Source organism: Pecten maximus, chromosome 3 (genome assembly GCF_902652985.1).
Source record: "Pecten maximus chromosome 3, xPecMax1.1, whole genome shotgun sequence".
NCBI lineage: Eukaryota > Metazoa > Mollusca > Bivalvia > Pectinida > Pectinidae > Pecten > Pecten maximus.
The window spans coordinates 44129213-44148852 of NC_047017.1; the positions used below are offsets into that span (position 1 = coordinate 44129213).

Sequence of the window (19640 nt, forward strand, 5' to 3'; positions counted from 1 at the left end):
CAATCAGAATCCTAACTTCAGTGTTTAAATTCCAGGATGTTTGTAACAAGAGGCTCATGGGGCCTGTATCGCTCACCTGGTTGGATTTGACCAAATATCAAAACAATGTTCATGTTCAATTTGTCCAACAATGCTATATATGGTTATAGCGTGGGGATCCCAACTGCTTTAAAGAAATAACGAATTCAAGACTCTCTAAGGGTCTAAAAGACCTCAACGATTGTTTTTACAACATGCATTCATAAGTTGATAACTTTATGACTAGTAGCGATTTAAAGAAATTACCTTAATTTCCCTTATGGGGCCTCGGCCCTTTGGCCCCTTATGGGTCAGAGTCAACATTTATGCAAAATCTGTTCCCCTTCCCCCAAGGATGTTTCTGACCAAATTGGGTTCAAATCCATTCATAACTTTATGACAAGTAGCGATTTAAAGGAGATACCTCTATTTCCCCTATTGGGCCCCGCCCCTTTGGCCCCTTGGGGGTCAGAGTCACCATTTATGCAAAATATGTTCCCCTTCCCCCGAGGATGTTTCTGATCAAGTTGGGTTCAAATCCATTTATAACTTTATGACAAGTAGCGGTTTAAAGGAATTGCATCAATTTCCCCTATTGGGCCCCGCCCCTTTGGTCCCTCGAGGGTCAGTGTCACCATTTATGCAAAATTTGTTCCCCTTCCCCCGAGGATGTTTCTGATTAAATATGGTTCAGATCCATTCATAACTTTATGACTAGTAGCGATTTAAAGGAATTGCCTCAATTTCCCCTATTGGGCCCCGCCCCTTTGGTCCCTCGGGGGTTACAGTCACCATTTATGCAAAATTTGTTCCCCTTCCCCCAAAGATGTTTCTGATTAAATATGTTTCAGATCCATTCATAACTTTATGACAAGTAGTGATTTAAAGGAGATACCTCTATTTCCCCTATGAGGCCCCGCCCCTTTGGCCCCTTGGGGGTCAGAGTCGCCATTTATGCAAATCTGTTCCCCTTCCCCCAAGGATGTTTCTGACTAAATTGGGTTCAAATCAATGTATAACTATATGACTAGTAGCGATTTAAAGGTATTACCTCTATTTCCCCTATTGGGCCCTGCCCCTTTGGCCCCTCGGGGGTCAAAGTCACCATTTATGTAAAATCTGTTCCCCTTCCCCCAAGGATGTTTCTGACTAAATTGGGTCCAAATCCATTCAAAACTTTATGACTAGTAGCAATTTAAAGGAATTGCCTCAATTTCCCCTATTGGGCCACGCCCCTCCGGCCCCTTGGGGGTCAGAGTCACCATTTATGCAAAATCTGATTCCCTTCCGCCAAGGATGTTTCTGACCAAATTGGGTCAAAATACAATTAGAACTTTTTGACTAGTAGCGATTTGAAGCAAATGTTGACGGAGGATGACGGACGGACGGACGGACGGGCGGACGACGGACGCCACGCCATGACATAAGCTCACCGGACCTTCGGTCTAGGTGAGCTAAAAATGGTGCACAGAACAATCACTTCATGTGATCTGCCTGCACTATTGGCTCATTGAGGTAATGGGAGACTGCAACACCAAATGTTAATATTGTTTTATCATTGTGAGAGTATCAGGAATAATCGCCATGATCTTGTCTTTCAGCAGTTCATTTAAAATTGCACAGTGTCAATTTGACATTTACACATAGGGGTGTCACACTGACCCTCTAAGATTAAAATATATTAAACCAATCCAGATAAGTGAACTCAAGTACATGCTTGACCCTCAAACTCTGGCACATCCAACACACAATCATGTAATTATCAAGTTTTATATCACCAAGCTCGATAGATTATAGAGAGTATTTACACCAGAAAAGGGGGCATAACTTTTAATTATAAATTAATGAAATGACAAAAATAAATCACAAGCTTAAAAATACTTTCTTACTAATGTATTATGTGTAATGAAACAAAAAAGATATCACATGCAGCTAATACAACTACCTACTTTTATCCTGATGTACTGTTACACAATATTAAGATTCAGATAATGATTAAGTACTACAAAAACTTACATAACAATGAATTACACAGTTTTATATACTTAATTTCAATATATTGTGTATTGACTGATGGCTGCTGTACACCAGCTTCATTGTCTCTTCAGGTCAAATGAGCAAAAGTGCAAATTAAAGGTACTAAGCCCATACATGGTACAATGTACCTCGATCACAACCTCATATACAGAAATCCAATGGTCTATTCAGAGAGATCTTGATATCAATGTTAGCCATAAAACTGTTCTTATTGCGACCTTTCCTTTCGGCAAGTACTTGTTGATAAGGTTACAAAATAGTGAATGTGATAATTACATCATAATATCTTACAATACACAAGAAAATAAAGAGGATCCCAGAGGCATCCATTTTTGAATGATCGTTTCATGTAAGACTGACCTTTTCTCTACTTTTTTTTTTATTTTTTCCACTTTTCTGCTTAATACATAATTGATAACCAGTGGCAAACCTACATGTAAATGAAATCTAAGACAGATCCAAGATGATGACAGGCTCAAAAGGGCTGAATGTCTTCACGTAAGTAAATCTAATTACCATCATATTATCTCACATTTCACTTCTCTACAGAAATAGAATTAGAAAAGAGACATTTTCTTCAGATCTGTGTATTTTTTGTTCTAGGGTTGAACTAAAATATCAACAAAAATGATTAAATGATTTGTGTATCTGATTTCTTGTTTAAAACATGTGCTTAAAAGTTGATAATAAGACTGATCTGATTCATTGCAGGTAAAAACTATATACACATGTACTGAATTGACCAAACAGGAGAGGACAATATAATGAACTGACCAGGCAGGAGGAGACAATATATAATGAATTGAACAGGCAGGAGGAGACAATATAATGAATTGACCAGGCAGGAGGAGACAGTATAATGAATTGAACAGGCAGGAGGAGACAATATAATGAATTGAACAGGCAGGAGGAGACAGTATAATAAATTGAACAGGCAGGAGGAGACAATATAATGAATTGACCAGGCAGGAGGAGACAGTATAATGAATTGAACAGGCAGGAGGAGACAATATAATAAATTGACCAGACAGGAGGAGACAATATAATGAATTGACCAAACAAGAGGAGACAATGTAATAAATTGACCAGGCAGGAGGAGACAATATAATGAATTGACCAGGCAGGAGGAGACAATATAATGAATTGAACAGGCAGGAGGAGACAATATAATGAATTGACCAGGCAGGAGGAGACAATATAATGAATTGACCAGGCAGTAGGAGACAATATAATGAAATGACCAGGCAGTAGGAGACAGTATAATGGATTGACCAAACAGGAGAAGACAATATAACGAATTGAACAGGCAGGAGGAGACAATATAATGAAATGACCAGGCAGTAGGAGACAATATAATAAATTGAACAGGCAGGAGGAGACAATATAATGAATTGACCAGGCAGGAGGAGACAGTATAATGAATTGAACAGGCAGGAGGAGACAATATAATAAATTGACCAGACAGGAGGAGACAATATAATGAAATGACCAGGCAGTAGGAGACAGTATAATGGATTGACCAAACAGGAGAAGACAATATAACGAATTGAACAGGCAGGAGGAGACAATATAATGAAATGACCAGGCAGTAGGAGACAATATAATAAATTGAACAGGCAGGAGGAGACAATATACTGAATTGACCAGGCGGGAGGAGACAGTATAATGAATTGAACAGGCAGGAGGAGACAATATACTGAATTGACCAAACAGAAGAAGACAATATAATGAATTGACCAGACAGGAAGAGACAATGTAATGAATTGACCAGGCAGGAGGAGACAATATAATGAATTGACCAGGCAGGAGGAGACAATATAATGAATTGACCAGGCAGGAAGAGACAATGTAATGAATTGACCAGGCAGGAGGAGACAATATAATGAATTGACCAAACAGGAGGAGACAATATAATGAATTGACCAAACAGGAAGAGACAATATAATGAAATGACCAGGCAGGAGGAGACAATATAATGAATTGACCAAACAGGAAGAGACAATATAATGAAATGACCAGGCAGGAGGAGACAATATAATGAATTGACCAGGCAGGAGGAGACAGTATAATGGATTGACTAGGCAGGAGGAGACAATATAATGAATTTAACAGGCAGGAGGAGACAATTGAACAGGCAGGAGGAGACAATATAATGAATTTACCAGGCAGGAGACAATATAATGAATTTACCAGGCAGGAGGAGAAAATATAATGAATTGAACAGGCAGGAGTAGACAATATTATGAATTGAACAGGCAGGAGGAGACAATATTATGAATTGACCAAACAGGCAGGAGACAATATTATGAATTGTCTAGGCAGGAGGAGACAATATAATGAATTGACCAGACAGGAGGAGACAATATAATGAATTGAACAGGCAGGAGGAGACAATATAATGAATTTACCAGGCAGGAGACAATATAATGAATTGACCAGGCAGGAGGAGACAATATTATGAATTGAACAGGCAGGAGGAGAAAATATAATGAATTGAACAGACAGGAGGAGACAATATACAATGTATTTGAGGCAGCTTCTACCGTTAGAAGCAAACATAACATATGCTGTAATATACACCTTTAAACTGAGGATTTATACAATTTTCACAACAGCAACATAGTACAAAGCTTACCTAGATCTTCTTGTGTTGTAGTATCCGACAGCTTTGGAGTGGTTGATGTAGAGTCACATGCTTTTTGCTCAATAGTAACTTTTTCAATAGCCGTCCCTTTAAACAAAATAATATCAATAAAAAAATTGTTTGAGACCAAAAATATACTTAGATACAAGAGGCCCATGGGCCTTAACGGTCACCTGATTTTTGAAATATTTCAGTAAATTTGAATGAAAGAATGAATTTAAAAACAAATAAAACAAATGATAGTCAAAAATGTGATTTCCCTATAACTATAGTAAAGTTTATCCCCTCCCATGGGGCAAACGCGAGACCCCAGGGCTAGGAAATTCACAATTTTGGTAAAGCACCTTAAGACCCTTCGATCTGTGAAGAGTATTTAATTCTACCTTAAATGGGCTGTAAGAAGAAGATTTTTAAAATTTCTGTTAATTTGACCCTTTTTGGCCCCTCCCATCAGCCCCTGGGGGTCAGTCAGGGCCAACATGTACATACCATCAAACTGTCATCCCATGCTGATAATTTGATACAAGTTAGAATGAATTCCAATACAAATCCAACAAATAATAGTCAAAAATGTGATTTCCCTATATAAACTATAGTAAAGTTTACCCCCTCCCCAGGGGCAAACGTGAGACCCCAGGGTCATGAAATTCACAATTTTGGTAAAGCACCTTAAGATCCTTCCATCTATGTAGAGTATTTGATTCTACCATATCTGAGAGTAGAGAAGAAGATTTTTGGAATTTTTGTCAATTTGACCCTTTTTGGCCCCGCCCATCGGCCCCTGGGGGTTAACTAGGGCCAACATGTACATACCATCAAACTATCATCCCATGCTGATAATTTGATACAAGTTAGAATGAATTCCAATACAAATCCAACAAATAATAGTCAAAAATGTGATTTCCCTATATAAACTATAGCAAAGTTTACCCCCTCCCCAGGGGCAAACGTGAGACCCCAGGGTCATGAAATTCACAATTTTGGTAAAGCACCTTAAGACCCTTTCATCTATGAAGAGTGTTTGATTCCACCTTATCTGAGAGTAGTGAAGAAGATTTTTGAAGTTTTAGTCAATTTGACCCTTTTTGGCCCCGCCCCTCAGGCCCCTGGGGGGTGGGGACCATATAATTCACAATTTTGGTTCACCCTCAGCCATGGAAGCTTCCTGTAAAATTTCATTGAATTTGGTTCAGCAGTTTTTAAGAAGAAGTTGAAAATGTAAATTGTTTACGACGCACGACGCCGGACAAAAGGCGATTGCAATAGGTCAACTGAGACTTCGTCTCAGGTGACCTAATAATGATGGCCTCTAGCAACTTCACTGAAATGACGTACAGAAATATATTTTCTATGTTTTAGTAAGTGACCTTGACCTTTGACCTTCTGACCAGAAAAGCAATCCCAATATGCGAGCACTTGCAATAAGGAAGTTCTGCATTTGAGTTTGATTGGCCAAAGGGAACTTGAGTTATATATCACAATACAAGTTAACCTAATTAAGCTTCAGGTGACATTAGGATTTTTATATAAGAAATCAAACCAAATTTTACAGATGATATTTTAAAGATTTTATACACTGTATCTATCTTGTTTATTCCATATTACACATAATATTCTACGTGTATAAGGATCCCTGGCAACCAACACATCATATTAAAAGTTTGGGGTGGGCAGCCTAGGTGAGCCTTAATGATATAATAATCTATTACCAAGAATACTACCTATTCAAGCGTGAAATTACTGTTCTGTCAAAGACACAAAATCAATGAAATGTCCATAACATTTGATGGCTTGTTTAGGATAATGATTCACACTTCCAACATTAGCCATTATTTGGTGCTTCACAACAACAATTTTGATTAAGCATTACGTTTATTCATAACTACATATTTCAAATACCAAACAGAAACAGCATGAGACTACCAATGTTATAGTGACATGAGATGTCAATGCTGTAGAGTTCATTCAACAGGGAACAACCAACAGAGGAAATAATGATCCATTTACAGTAAAAGGATGCTCCCTCGACCCGCCAAAAGAGATTGGTTGATATCCAAACTATGGTATCATATTAAAGCATTGATACAACTTCATCAAATTCCAGTCATACATGCAAAACTTCAATTATACATAGGTTTTGACAAATAGCTGATTCCAGTTCCTAATATACTATCAAGATATATTTTTTGAAGAAATCCTTTTTCAAGACATACATTTTTATTTGTTGAATAAATGTCATACAGTAAAGACACTTTGACCTGATCACACACAATCTAGAAATTCTGAGAGCTTTTTATTGGAGCTTGACATGCAGAATAAAAGTCATTTATTAAAACTTTAACTTCATTTACTTCACGAAAATTGCAAAACAAGTTTTATCAACTTATACTTATCCCTCACAGGGCGATATATATAAACCCAGTAAACAAACAAACAAACAATGTTTCTGACAAATAGCGATAAGGAACTTTAACTGTCAAAATTCCAAGTGGCTGTCTGTCAGCCATTTTGTATTCTGCCATGCTCAAAATTGAGCTTTCACAACTATAGGGATTAAGGGAACCTACAAATGAGATTCGCGTAGGATCCTTCTGGCACTTTTCAAGAAGAGATAACAAGGATTAATGTTTATAGACAGATGGACAGACCATTGGGTGATTTGATTGCCCATCATCTGATGATTATGATGATGCTTAACTCACAACATCCGTGCTAACATTTGATTTGAATTTCTTTTCAAAATATAGGTGCTCCTTAGAAATTTTTTTATTGTATCAGAATATAGGTGATCCTCAGAAAAAGTGTGTAATGTATATATAATATCTGACTTCATTCAAAATGGAGTCATAATGACTGTCTGAAGAGCAGGTGAAAGTTAGGAATCTTTAACGACCAGTCTAATAACCACAGGGACAATAATTACCATCAAGGTCAATCATTGTGAGACATTGTCTCGACTAAGTATAGGATCAGGTTAAGCACCTTAATATCTCAGATGAAAGTCATGTAGTGGTCAGTAAGTGCCAGCACTGACCACAGGTGTCCAGATTGAGTTCAACCAATATTGTCCTTCATGTCCAAATTTCATAACTGATAAATCTAGATTTTTAGCTGACATAAAAATTCTTTTCATTGAAATGGAGCTAATTAAGATTTGAGGGAAATCCAATCTAACAACATGATATTGATATCTGACAAATCAAGAACTTTCATACAAGAGATAACCACCATCCATGAGAGCAATAATTCTTTTAAAATGAGCACCCTTTAACCAACACATGTAATTGAGTCCATAATATGTCAAAATTTCAGATATAAACTAATTTGTTCAAAATATCAGCATCCTGTCAAACGGATTATGGCATAAGCTCACCAGGCTATTGGACCATGAACTAAGAAGCACAACATTAAATTATCAATCTTTATCATTAGATCGAGTACACTCTATACCTTCTACGTAATTTGCATTTTTGTAATCTTCTTACTAGAGAATATACAAAAATGTATATCCACATGAGAGAATATCTGGTCTGGTACATATAATACAGCCAAATAAATCATGTAACATATGAATAAATAAGAGGCCCAATGGGTCTGCATCACTCACCTAGTATCAACTTTTCTGATGATTCTTTGCTTTTCAGTTAATCAAAAGAACTTGTTTCAGGACTTCGGCAAATTTAACTCCTGTGACCTTGAATATAGTTCAAGGTCACTTCTTTTCGTAAACTTTTTCAGGTTCTATGCCAGGAACAGGGAAATAATCTTGTTTGAATGTTGACCCATGTGACCTTGACTTGGGGTGAAGGTCATTAACTTTTGCTACCTTTGTTGGACTCCATCCAAGAAATCTATCAGCCAAATATCATTATTCTAGACTGACAGATCACAGACGCTGCACCACCGCATAGCCTCATTTGGTAATTCGTGCCAGGTGAGCAAATAATGTCTCCACTCACGTGCACAGAATCTGTACTTGCTGTGAGAGACATATGAAAGTGAGTGAGTCACTCAAGAAAACTCACTATCCATGCCCCGTCCCCCAACCTGCCACTCAGCACCTTGACAATGACCTTGTTTTTGCCTACATCATTTTGAAACACAAACTTATTGAAAATATATATGCCATCCTATTATGTGAACACACATACAGTATTGTATGATGTTAATCCTCTAGTCTATAAACTCAGTGTCTGTTTTTTTATACATCTCTATGACCTTTATTACACAGTCATCTGCTAGTCAAGGTCTAAAGACTTAAACTAATCTTATTTTGATGGGCAGACTAATGCTACTGTAATCTGTCCTGAGACTACATTAATACTGATGATAATTGGTCTAAAGCTTCCCCTAGTGGAAGGCAATAGTTGACCACTGTCAAACTCGCAGGAGGCTGAACAGTATTTAATGAAGCAAGTTCAGATAACATCTGATCTTTGTACATGTATATACCAATCTTATTGTAGAGAGTTTTATCTCCTATTGCAGCAGACAGGATAATATTTCAGATAACATAACTATATTCAGATGATTTTTGTATGAAATGTAAGGAAATCAAGCCCATCTTATCAAATGATCTTCTTTTTTTTGTAAAACCCGAGTACCACGCTCAACTGATTTTATGTGGAAGCCCTGTCTCAATGACATGCTCTGGAGATGGAGCAATAACAGCATTTTCAAAATGACAGCCGTCTTAAATGTCACAAAGTTGACCACAATGTTGACCACAACATTGTTATATAATGGAAAGGCTGTTATCATATGATCATCTATCGATGATGAGGAAGCGAATCAACAAAATCTGTTCACATCGCAGAACTAACAGATTTTCAAGCTAATAAATCAAGAAATTATTTCTAAACATAGATGAAGGTCAACCAATACTTCTATGGATCAGTCATTTTCTCTAGAATATCAAAATTATCGATAGAATTGAGCTTTTATGATTTTGTTCTCTAGGATATGTCTCATTTCCAGATTTTGTTTTAAACAAGGGGGAGATAAGCTACTGTAAGAATTTAGCTAGACAATTCTTCACAAAACCCTAAGGACTGGTATCCAGCTAGTATTAAGCTATAAAATTTTAATATCCCAATTAACTATTTTCTATTTCACCAATATACTATGTTAACATCAGCTGATTAAATGGTATCCAGGAGAACTAAACAAAAGTCTCAGAACCCTAGGGTTCTGAAAATTACTAGTGGGGTGAATTGGAGGTAATTCTACCTATTGCCACATACTAACTGTTTCACTATTTAAATAACTCATTTTTAAATAGAACAAGGACATAGTTGTCAAGATCCCCTGCCCATGCAAATATTGTATTACATAGGCAACATGCAAACAAACATGAAACATGTGACATAGCATTCAAAATCATTGTTGCGATAATAGGACTTGAGCTAGGGACTTAGGAAATGAGTCTACCAAACAAGTTTCATCAAAATCTGAGCATTCTGTCAAAAGATATTGTGTGGAAAGCCAATCCAGGACAGACGGAACCCATTTGTTACTAATATTCCCCACCAACTTTGTTGTTCAGGGGATGATAATATTTGGTGGTAGTGAATAACAGTTGGCCATGCAGGTGGCACTGATAAAGCATATCACTTTTTATATAGCTACCCTTCACCTTTTCTCAGCAAAGTAAGGCCCCTCCCAATTACTCCTGTCAGGACCATTATAGACTGAAGTCATTTGTTTTACAGCTGTTGTGAAATAAGTGAGTACAGTATCAAAGGGTGGTACCTACCATGTAGACTGAAACACTCCCTACTCAGGGATATATCTCTGATCTTTATCTGAAGATTTTGTCTGTTTCTGTAGGCTATAAATTGTAAACGGTAGCTGAAAGTAAAAATAGGTTATTACAACACCTGATACCTACAATTCATAATAATATCAGTACATCAATGACATCTAATATAGTCATTAAAAGTATCAATTTTGAAGTTATTATGAGTAAACAAAATTATTACAGGTATTAATTTACTGGTTTACAGGTGAGTGAAGTATTTACATGTGAGTGAAATATTTACAGATGAGTGAAATATTTACAGGAGAGTGAAACATTTACAGATAAATGAAATATTTAAAGGTGAGTGAAGTATTTACAGATAAATGAAATATTTACAGGTGAGTGAAATATTTACAGGAGAGTGAAATATTTACAGGTGAGTGAAATATTTACAGGAGAGTGAAACATTTACAGATGAATGAAATATTTACAGGTGACTGAAATATTTACTGATGAATGAAATTTTTACAGGTGAGTGAAAAATTTACAGATGAATGAAATATTTAAAGGTGAGTGAAATATTTACAGGTGAGTGAAATATTTACAGATGAATAAAATATTTACAGATGAGTGAAATATTTACAGGTGAGTGAAATATTTACAGGTGAGTGAAATATTTACAGATGAGTGAAATATTTACAGATGAATGAAATATTTACATTGATGAGCAAGGTGTTTTAAAATGTTTAAAAATCCATAAAAATGTGGTGTGAGATGATGTACACAATACAGTATCAAATCCTACCTCCCTTTAGGGTCTGTGAGAGGTACAACAAATCTCACCTTCCTTTAGGGTCTGTGAGAGATACAACAAATCTTACCTTCCTTTGGGGTCTGTGAGAGGTACAACAAATCTTACCTCCCTTTAGGGTCTGTGAGAGGTATAACAAATCTTACCTCCCTTTAGGGTCTGTGAGAGGTACAACAAATCTTACCATCCTTTAGGGTCTGTGAGAAGTAAAGACAAATCCTACCATCCTTTAGGGTCTGTGAGAGGTAAAGACAAATCCTACCTCCCTTTAGGGTCTGTGAGAGGTACAACAAATCTTACCTCCCTTTAGGGTCTGTGAGAGATACAACAAATCTTACCTTCCTTTGGGGTCTGTGAGAGGTACAACAAATCTTACCTCCCTTTAGGGTCTGTGAGAAAAATACAACAAATCTTACCTTCCTTTGGGGTCTGTGAGAGGTACAACAAATCTTACCTCCCTTTAGGGTCTGTGAGAGGTATAACAAATCTTACCTCCCTTTAGGGTCTGTGAGAGGTACAACAAATCTTACCATCCTTTAGGGTCTGTGAGAGGTACAACAAATCTTACCTCCCTTTAGGGTCTGTGAGAGGTACAACAAATCTTACCTCCCTTTAGGGTCTGTTAGAGGTACAACAAATCTTACCTCCCTTTAGGGTCTGTGATAGCTATAACAAATCTTACCTTCCTTTAGGGTCTGTGAGAGGTACAACAAATCTTACCTCCCTTTAGGGTCTGTGATAGCTATAACAAATCTTACCTCCCTTTAGGGTCTGTGAGAGGTACAACAAATCTTATCATCCTTTAGGGTCTGTGAGAGGTACAACAAATCTTACCTCCCTTTAGGGTCTGTGAGAGGTACAACAAATCTTACCTCCCTTTAGGGTCTGTGATAGCTATAACAAATCTTACCTCCCTTTAGGGTCTGTGAGAGGTACAACAAATCTTACCTCCCTTTAGGGTCTGTTAGAGGTACAACAAATCTTACCTCCCTTTAGGGTCTGTGATAGCTATAACAAATCTTACCTCCCTTTAGGGTCTGTGATAGCTATAACAAATCTTACCTCCCTTTAGGGTCTGTGATAGCTATAACAAATCTTACCTCCCTTTAGGGTCTGTGATAGCTATAACAAATCTTACCTCCCTTTAGGGTCTGTTAGAGGTACAACAAATCTTACCTTCCTTTAGGGTCTCTGAGAGGTACAACAACATTTTTCCATTTCTCTGTTTTACTACGAAAAATAGACAGGGTTTTGGGTCCTTGAGTTCCATCACAAAAAGTTTCCATTTTCAAACTCAATTTTGTGGATGACATAAGGAGAAAAAACCTTATCTGAAATGGAAAATAAAGTATACATCTATTACATTAATGATTTCATTATAAAGCAACTACAATTTTTTTTCTGACCAAAACATACCTTAATCGCCAAAAATATATTTTTCACTTATTGTAAATTAAATCCTTAACTGTTTGAGAGCACATTAAATCAACCTTGATATTAATTATCGAGGGCTCTCACTCACAGTAATCAATTCATGTCATGACAGTACTCAATTCATCACTCCTTAATTAGCTTCTTTTGAACTGCTCAGAGTCTCTCCCCTCTAGCCTGCTCTTAACTAGCTTAATCGAGAGTAATACTTTCCTCCTTTGAATTACTCAAGAGTCTTTCCTTAAGTCTACTCTTAAATTGCTTAAAATATCTTTATATCTATATTTATAACTGTCCTTTTTTTGTTTCATAACTTAGCAATGGTTGGTTTAAACATATTTATTTGCCTTTGATTTTTAGCAATTTTAGCAATGGTTATGTTTTAACTGAGCTTCTCTTGAGTTGAGCAGAGTCAAGAATCTAATTTTTGAATTTTTGGAGGGAAATGGTAGGTCAATAAGCTGGGTAGTTTTAATTGCAGTGGAACTTCTTTAACTCGAAGTCGACGGGACCACGGAAAAACTTCGAGTTATCCGAGTGTTCGAATTAAGCGAGTTATCGTTTTTGGTGAAAAGTTTGGTCAATATTTGTCAACATTATATAATCATTATAACTTCGCTCTGTCGCTCATCAGTTTAGTGTGAAGACTGGTCAATACATGTAAATATATATGTAATGTTTCGTTATGTCACTTGTAATTTGGTGTAGTTTTGCCGATATACAGTCACGATAAAGTTTCTTTCACTTAGTCGCTTCAATAACGATCTGATGTGCAAGTCATGTTTGCAAAAGGTAAACGATAAAACAGAATTCGACAAAATAACAAGTTATTAATGTCAAAACAAATAACCGTTTAAGTTTAACACAGATTGCATACAAAACGAACAGAACAATTACCTTTTATTGGACATATATAAAATACTGTTTGATCGGCCTACTTACTTTTTATTGATAACCACGCCATTTCCATGTGTATTAGCACCGAAAGTTGGGCTGCGCATGTGCGTATAAAATGTTACTGTAACTGAGTTGGCGTTTTATCCGATTTAATAGACAGCACTGACCGTTACAGTTGTACTCTGAACACCTCGGCAGTAATTACGCTATTGTTTCAGCAGTTTAAAGATTTAATAGGCGCCGGTGACTGTGTCATTTCTACACCTGTAAAAAACATCAGCCGGGTAGATCTACCGGTGTGTCAGAGATTAGTTCCGCTTGAGCGAACGGTAGATGAGTTGTTGACTATCGTGTGTACTGATATCGGCAACCGCCTTGGGAAATTACCTGATGTAAGTAAAGCAGTACTTTTTATCACCAAGACTTGTTGTTATAAGATTCAACCGACAATTTCTTTTATGAATTTATGAAACACTTATAATAGCATGTAGGTTAGTAGTGCCGATATGTTCAGTTTTACAAACGGAATTTAGCTCTTAAAAAATGTCGGCGTTTGCCACCGATCGACGAAAATTATACTTCGAGTTATTCGAACATTTCAAGTAGGATTTTTATTGTTGGGACCAAATTTTTACTTTGTATTATCCGAGTTTTTCGAGTTATCCGAATTCAAATTTTCCGAGTTTTTTTACTAAGATAAAGAGAGAATTCGGCCGGGACCGGCGAGATACTTCGAGTTAAGCGGGGTATTCGAGTTATCCGAGTTCGAGTTAACGAAGTTCCACTGTAGTTTATATTTTTATAAGTGAGTTTAGAGTTGGAGTGAGTAGCCCCTGATATGCCAAATGTGTTTTGTATAAAACGTAAATGTATCAAACAATAAACAGGTAAACTGTTTTTAATGTGTTAGTTGTATATAAACTATATCCAAAATAGACCCAAAGGTCAAAATTTATAGGGTCAATATACTCGAATCATGCATATTCATCATGTGTTATATCCTTCTTAACCCACATATATGAACCTTAACCTTTTGACTCCAAACTCATCTCTCTAAGTTCACCAATATGGCAATTGACAATTTTCACATGAAAGCTATTTTGACCTTAAATTATCATTTTCAACCCTGATATGACAATAACCCTTTTACCCCAAAGTTATCCTTATTGACCAATCACTGACCATTACATTTTAAATGATAAATGAGAAATACCTTGCACATGTTGAAGTATGGTGAGCTGGGATCAAACACCTGGGCAGGTGGACGGACATAAGTGGCGCTCTCCAGTATCGCATAGTCCTTAATCACAAAGCCTTTTGATATATTTGTCTGAACATAACCTGTAAAATCGCAGTGTATACTGTATGTAACCATGGCAACTCAAATCTCAGTAATAATCACATTCTGATGGAAGCATACTTATCATAAAACTCAATGGATCAAACACAAGTTATTTCAACTTATCAACAACATCTCCCAACAAGGGATTACATTGATGAATGACAACTGATCACCAACACCTCTCAACAAGGGATTATATTGATGAATGACAACTGATCACCAACATCTCCCAACAAGGGATTATATTGATGAATGACAACTGATCATCAACATCTCCCAACAAGGGATTATATTGATGATCGAATGACAACTGATCACCAACATCTCTCAACAAGGGATTATATTGATGAATGACAACTGATCACCAACATCTCTCAACAAGGGATTATATTGATGAATGACAACTGATCATCAACATCTCCCAACAAGGGATTATATTGATGATCGAATGACAACTGATCACCAACATCTCCCAACAAGGGATTATATTGATGAATGACAACTGATCACCAACATCTCTCAACAAGGGATTATATTGATGAATGACAACTGATCATCAACATCTCCCAACAAGGGATTATATTGATGATCGAATGACAACTGATCACCAACATCTCCCAACAAGGGATTATATTGATGAATGACAACTGATCACCAACACCTCTCAACAAGGGATTACCTTGATGAATGACAACTGATCACCAACATCTCCCAACAAGGGATTATATTGATGAATGACAACTGATCACCAACACCTCTCAACAAGGGATTACCTTGATGAATGACAACTGATCACCAACATCTCCCAACAAGGGATTATATTGATGAATGACAACTAATATCACCAACATCTCTCAACAAGGGATTACATTGATGAATGACAACTGATCACCAACATCTCCCAACAAGGGATTATATTGATGAATGACAACTGATCACCAACATCTCCCAACAAGGGATTATATTGATGAATGACAACTGATCACCAACATCTCTCAACAAGGGATTATATTGATGAATGACAACTTATCACCAACATCTCCCAACAAGGGATTATATTGATGAATGACAACTGATCACCAACATCTCCCAACAAGGGATTATATTGATGAATGACAACTTATCACCAACATCTCTCAACAAGGGATTATATTGATGAATGACAACTTATCACCAACATCTCCCAACAAGGGATTATATTGATGAATGACAACTTATCACCAACATCTCTCAACAAGGGATTATATTGATGAATGACAACTTATCACCAACATCTCCCAACAAGGGATTATATTGATGAATGACAACTTATCACCAACATCTCCCAAGAAGGGATTATATTGATGATCGAATGACAACTTATCACCAACATCTCTCAACAAGGGATTACATTGATGATCGAATGACAACTTATCACCAACATCTCTCAACAAGGGATTATATTGATGAATGACAACTGATCACCAACATCTCCCAACAAGGGATTATATTGATGAATGACAACTGATCACCAACATCTCTCAACAAGGGATTATATTGATGAATGACAACTGATCACCAACATCTCCCAACAAGGGATTATATTGATGAATGACAACTTATCACCAACATCTCTCAACAAGGGATTATATTGATGAATGACAACTTATCACCAACATCTCCCAACAAGGGATTATATTGATGAATGACAACTTATCATCAACATCTCCCAACAAGGGATTATATTTATGAATGACAACTGATCACCAACATCTCCCAACAAGGGATTATATTGATGAATGACAACTGATCACCAACACCTCTCAACAAGGGATTATATTGATGAATGACAACTGATCACCAACATCTCCCAACAAGGGATTATATTGATGAATGACAACTGATCACCAACATCTCTCAACAAGGGATTATATTGATGAATGACAACTGATCATCAACATCTCCCAACAAGGGATTACATTGATGATCGAATGACAACTTATCACCAACATCTCTCAACAAGGGATTATATTGATGAATGACAACTAATATCACCAACATCTCTCAACAAGGGATTATATTGATGAATGACAACTTATCACCAACATCTCCCAACAAGGGATTACATTGATGAATGACAACTTGATTATTATAACTCATGTAAAAAAAAAAAAAAAAAAACTTTTGTCATCAGATTGTAGATTTTATGAATGTTTGTAGGTGTAAAATATAACTATTTTAATATACACAATATACTTGTTTATAAATTTGCACTTAACTGTCTCCGAATTTCTATTTAACAGAATAGATTCTACTAAGTCAAATTTTCAATTCAAAGTATTGTGGCAATATATCCACCATAAATCATCAAAAAAGCATCTGCCCAAATTGCTTAAGTTGATGTGTGACATTTGGACTTCAAAAATAAACGGAAGAAATCAAAATATACATTTCAAACTTGCTATGATGTGACTCTTGTTTCCTTTCACCTCCATATTTGCTGAGTTAACAGAAATGTAAATACTAGACAGAGATCCGTTTTGTCTTTAAACTTTGGACCCAAATCACCTTGATCTTTAATCCATTGAGGGACTGTGATAGCTCAGTTGGGTAGAGTGTTGTCCACATAAACTAAAGTTAAGATACCATGTGAGTGGCTCAATACCCATGATTTGTGTTTCTCCAGAAGCTTAGAAACAGATACTTCAGAAAGACACTTTATTCTAATTGTTCAAAATGTTCATCACTAAAACAATATGAAATTTGCCATGACATTAACCAAGTTCACCTGACTTTAAAACATTTGATTTATTGTTGAATTCCAACTAATTTTACTTAATAATGTCATCATAAAAAATTCAATAGTGAAAAGATACGAAATTTTAACTTTCACCTTTAACCCAGTGACCTTGATCTTACATCAGTGAACTCCTTGTTAAAATTCAACCAACTATGTTTCATAGTGTCATTACAAAATGTTCATCCGTGAAAAGCTACAAAATTTCACCTTGACCTTTGACCCCATGACCTTGACCTTTGGTCAGTTGACTCCTTGTCTAATTCTAACAAACACCGCTTCCTTGTGTCACAACAATATGTTCATTAATAAAATGTTACAAAATTAGAGCTTCACCTTTGACCCAGCTACCATGAACTCTGACCTGATGACCTTGACCTTTTGTCAGCAGACTCCTTCTTTAATTGTGAAAAAAATTGCTCAATCATGTCATAACAAAATATTCATCAGTGAAAAGATGCAAAATTTTACCTTGTCCTTTGACCATGTGACCTTGACCTTTGGTCAGATGAGTCCTTGTTTAACTCTAACAAACATGACTTCAAAGTATCATCACAAAATGTTCATCAGTGAAAAGCTACAAAATTTGACTTTGACCTTTGACCTTGACATCTGATTCCTACAAAGTGTTATTAAACAAAATGTTCATTAGTGAAAAACTACAAAATTTAACCTTGACATTTGACCTCTGATCTGATGACTTGAACTTTTGTCAGTAGACTCCTCGTTTAATTCTGAACAACTTTGCTTCATCATATCATAACAAAATGTTTATCAAAGAAAAGATGCAAAATTTGACCTTGAACTTTGACCTGACCCGATGACATTGATTACCATAGGGCACTTTAGGCATCTTCAATACAGGGCCTAATTAATGTCTTACCTATGCTGTTTTTAGACTTTGGCTCATGTATCCAGGTAATTTTTTTTCCATTGCCAACACTGTGCCATCCACACATACCAGTTTGAAATGAACACATCACATCCTCAGGTAGCGACCCTGTTTAAAAAAAAACAGCTTTGTTATAATAAAAAAGCATATTGAATATTGTTAAAGTAATACATATGCCCTACCACCCCACTAGAGCGCTGACAAGGATTTTCTAAAAATAGTAACAATGTCCTTGACCTTGACCTTGACCCAACCATCCTGAAACTTTGAGCTTATCCAAGATATTATTGTCATTTGAATTGGTGTAAAATTTGATCAAAACCTCTCAAGGAATGAAGGTGATAGAGGGCTAACAAACTTTGGTGTTATGTACATACACATGTAGACAGAGGGAGAGGACGCCTATAGTCCCCCAGTTTCACCAGTAGGTGACTATTAATTCAGGAAAGTTCTAAATGTCTGGTACATCTAATAAACAGAATTCTCATCAAGTATTGTCACAGTCTCAACTATATTTTGCTATATCCATTATACATGTATATATTCCAGGAAGTGAATATTTTCTATGTTGCTTGTACATCTATAATACAGTAGAACTCATATATTTTCTTCTGTAATTTACATTTTAATTTTGGTAATTCTTTATAATATGTAATAAATATGGATACTCCAGATCCAGGTCCAACATTATACTTAATTTATAGCATATTTACATGCAGTCCTGTGTAGGCAGCTATGAGCAGTCCTTTAAGATACATACACTTGACTGGAGGGCCTTTAAAATTGTGCAAAGTGTACCCATTTCCTGTCTGGACAATATAGATAGTGGTATTTCAGGTGTTACTATGGTTATGGTTTACAACCAGCTATCAATAGACAGATTGCCTGATAGACACATAGACTCTGTAAAATATGTATAAGTAAGTGTAATAAACTTATGTCTGTACTATAAAGCTATTCCCACACTATAATTTGTCACGGAAATGGTGTGAAAATGAAAAGTCTGAGACATACCCCAATAATCAAAGTGTTTCAGAAATACCCATTTCAAA

General features: G+C 36.2%; 1 protein-coding gene across 1 annotated transcript in view; it reads right to left on the reverse strand.

Moving 5' to 3' along the window:
- Positions 1 to 19640, reverse strand: part of LOC117324316 (ALK tyrosine kinase receptor-like) — a 289372-nt gene that overhangs the window by 89648 nt on the left and 180084 nt on the right. Inside the window, 5 exon segments of the mRNA XM_033880102.1 lie at positions 4691 to 4786; positions 10455 to 10549; positions 12427 to 12581; positions 14792 to 14919; positions 18580 to 18696. Coding sequence (XP_033735993.1) covers positions 4691 to 4786; positions 10455 to 10549; positions 12427 to 12581; positions 14792 to 14919; positions 18580 to 18696 — 591 coding nt within the window.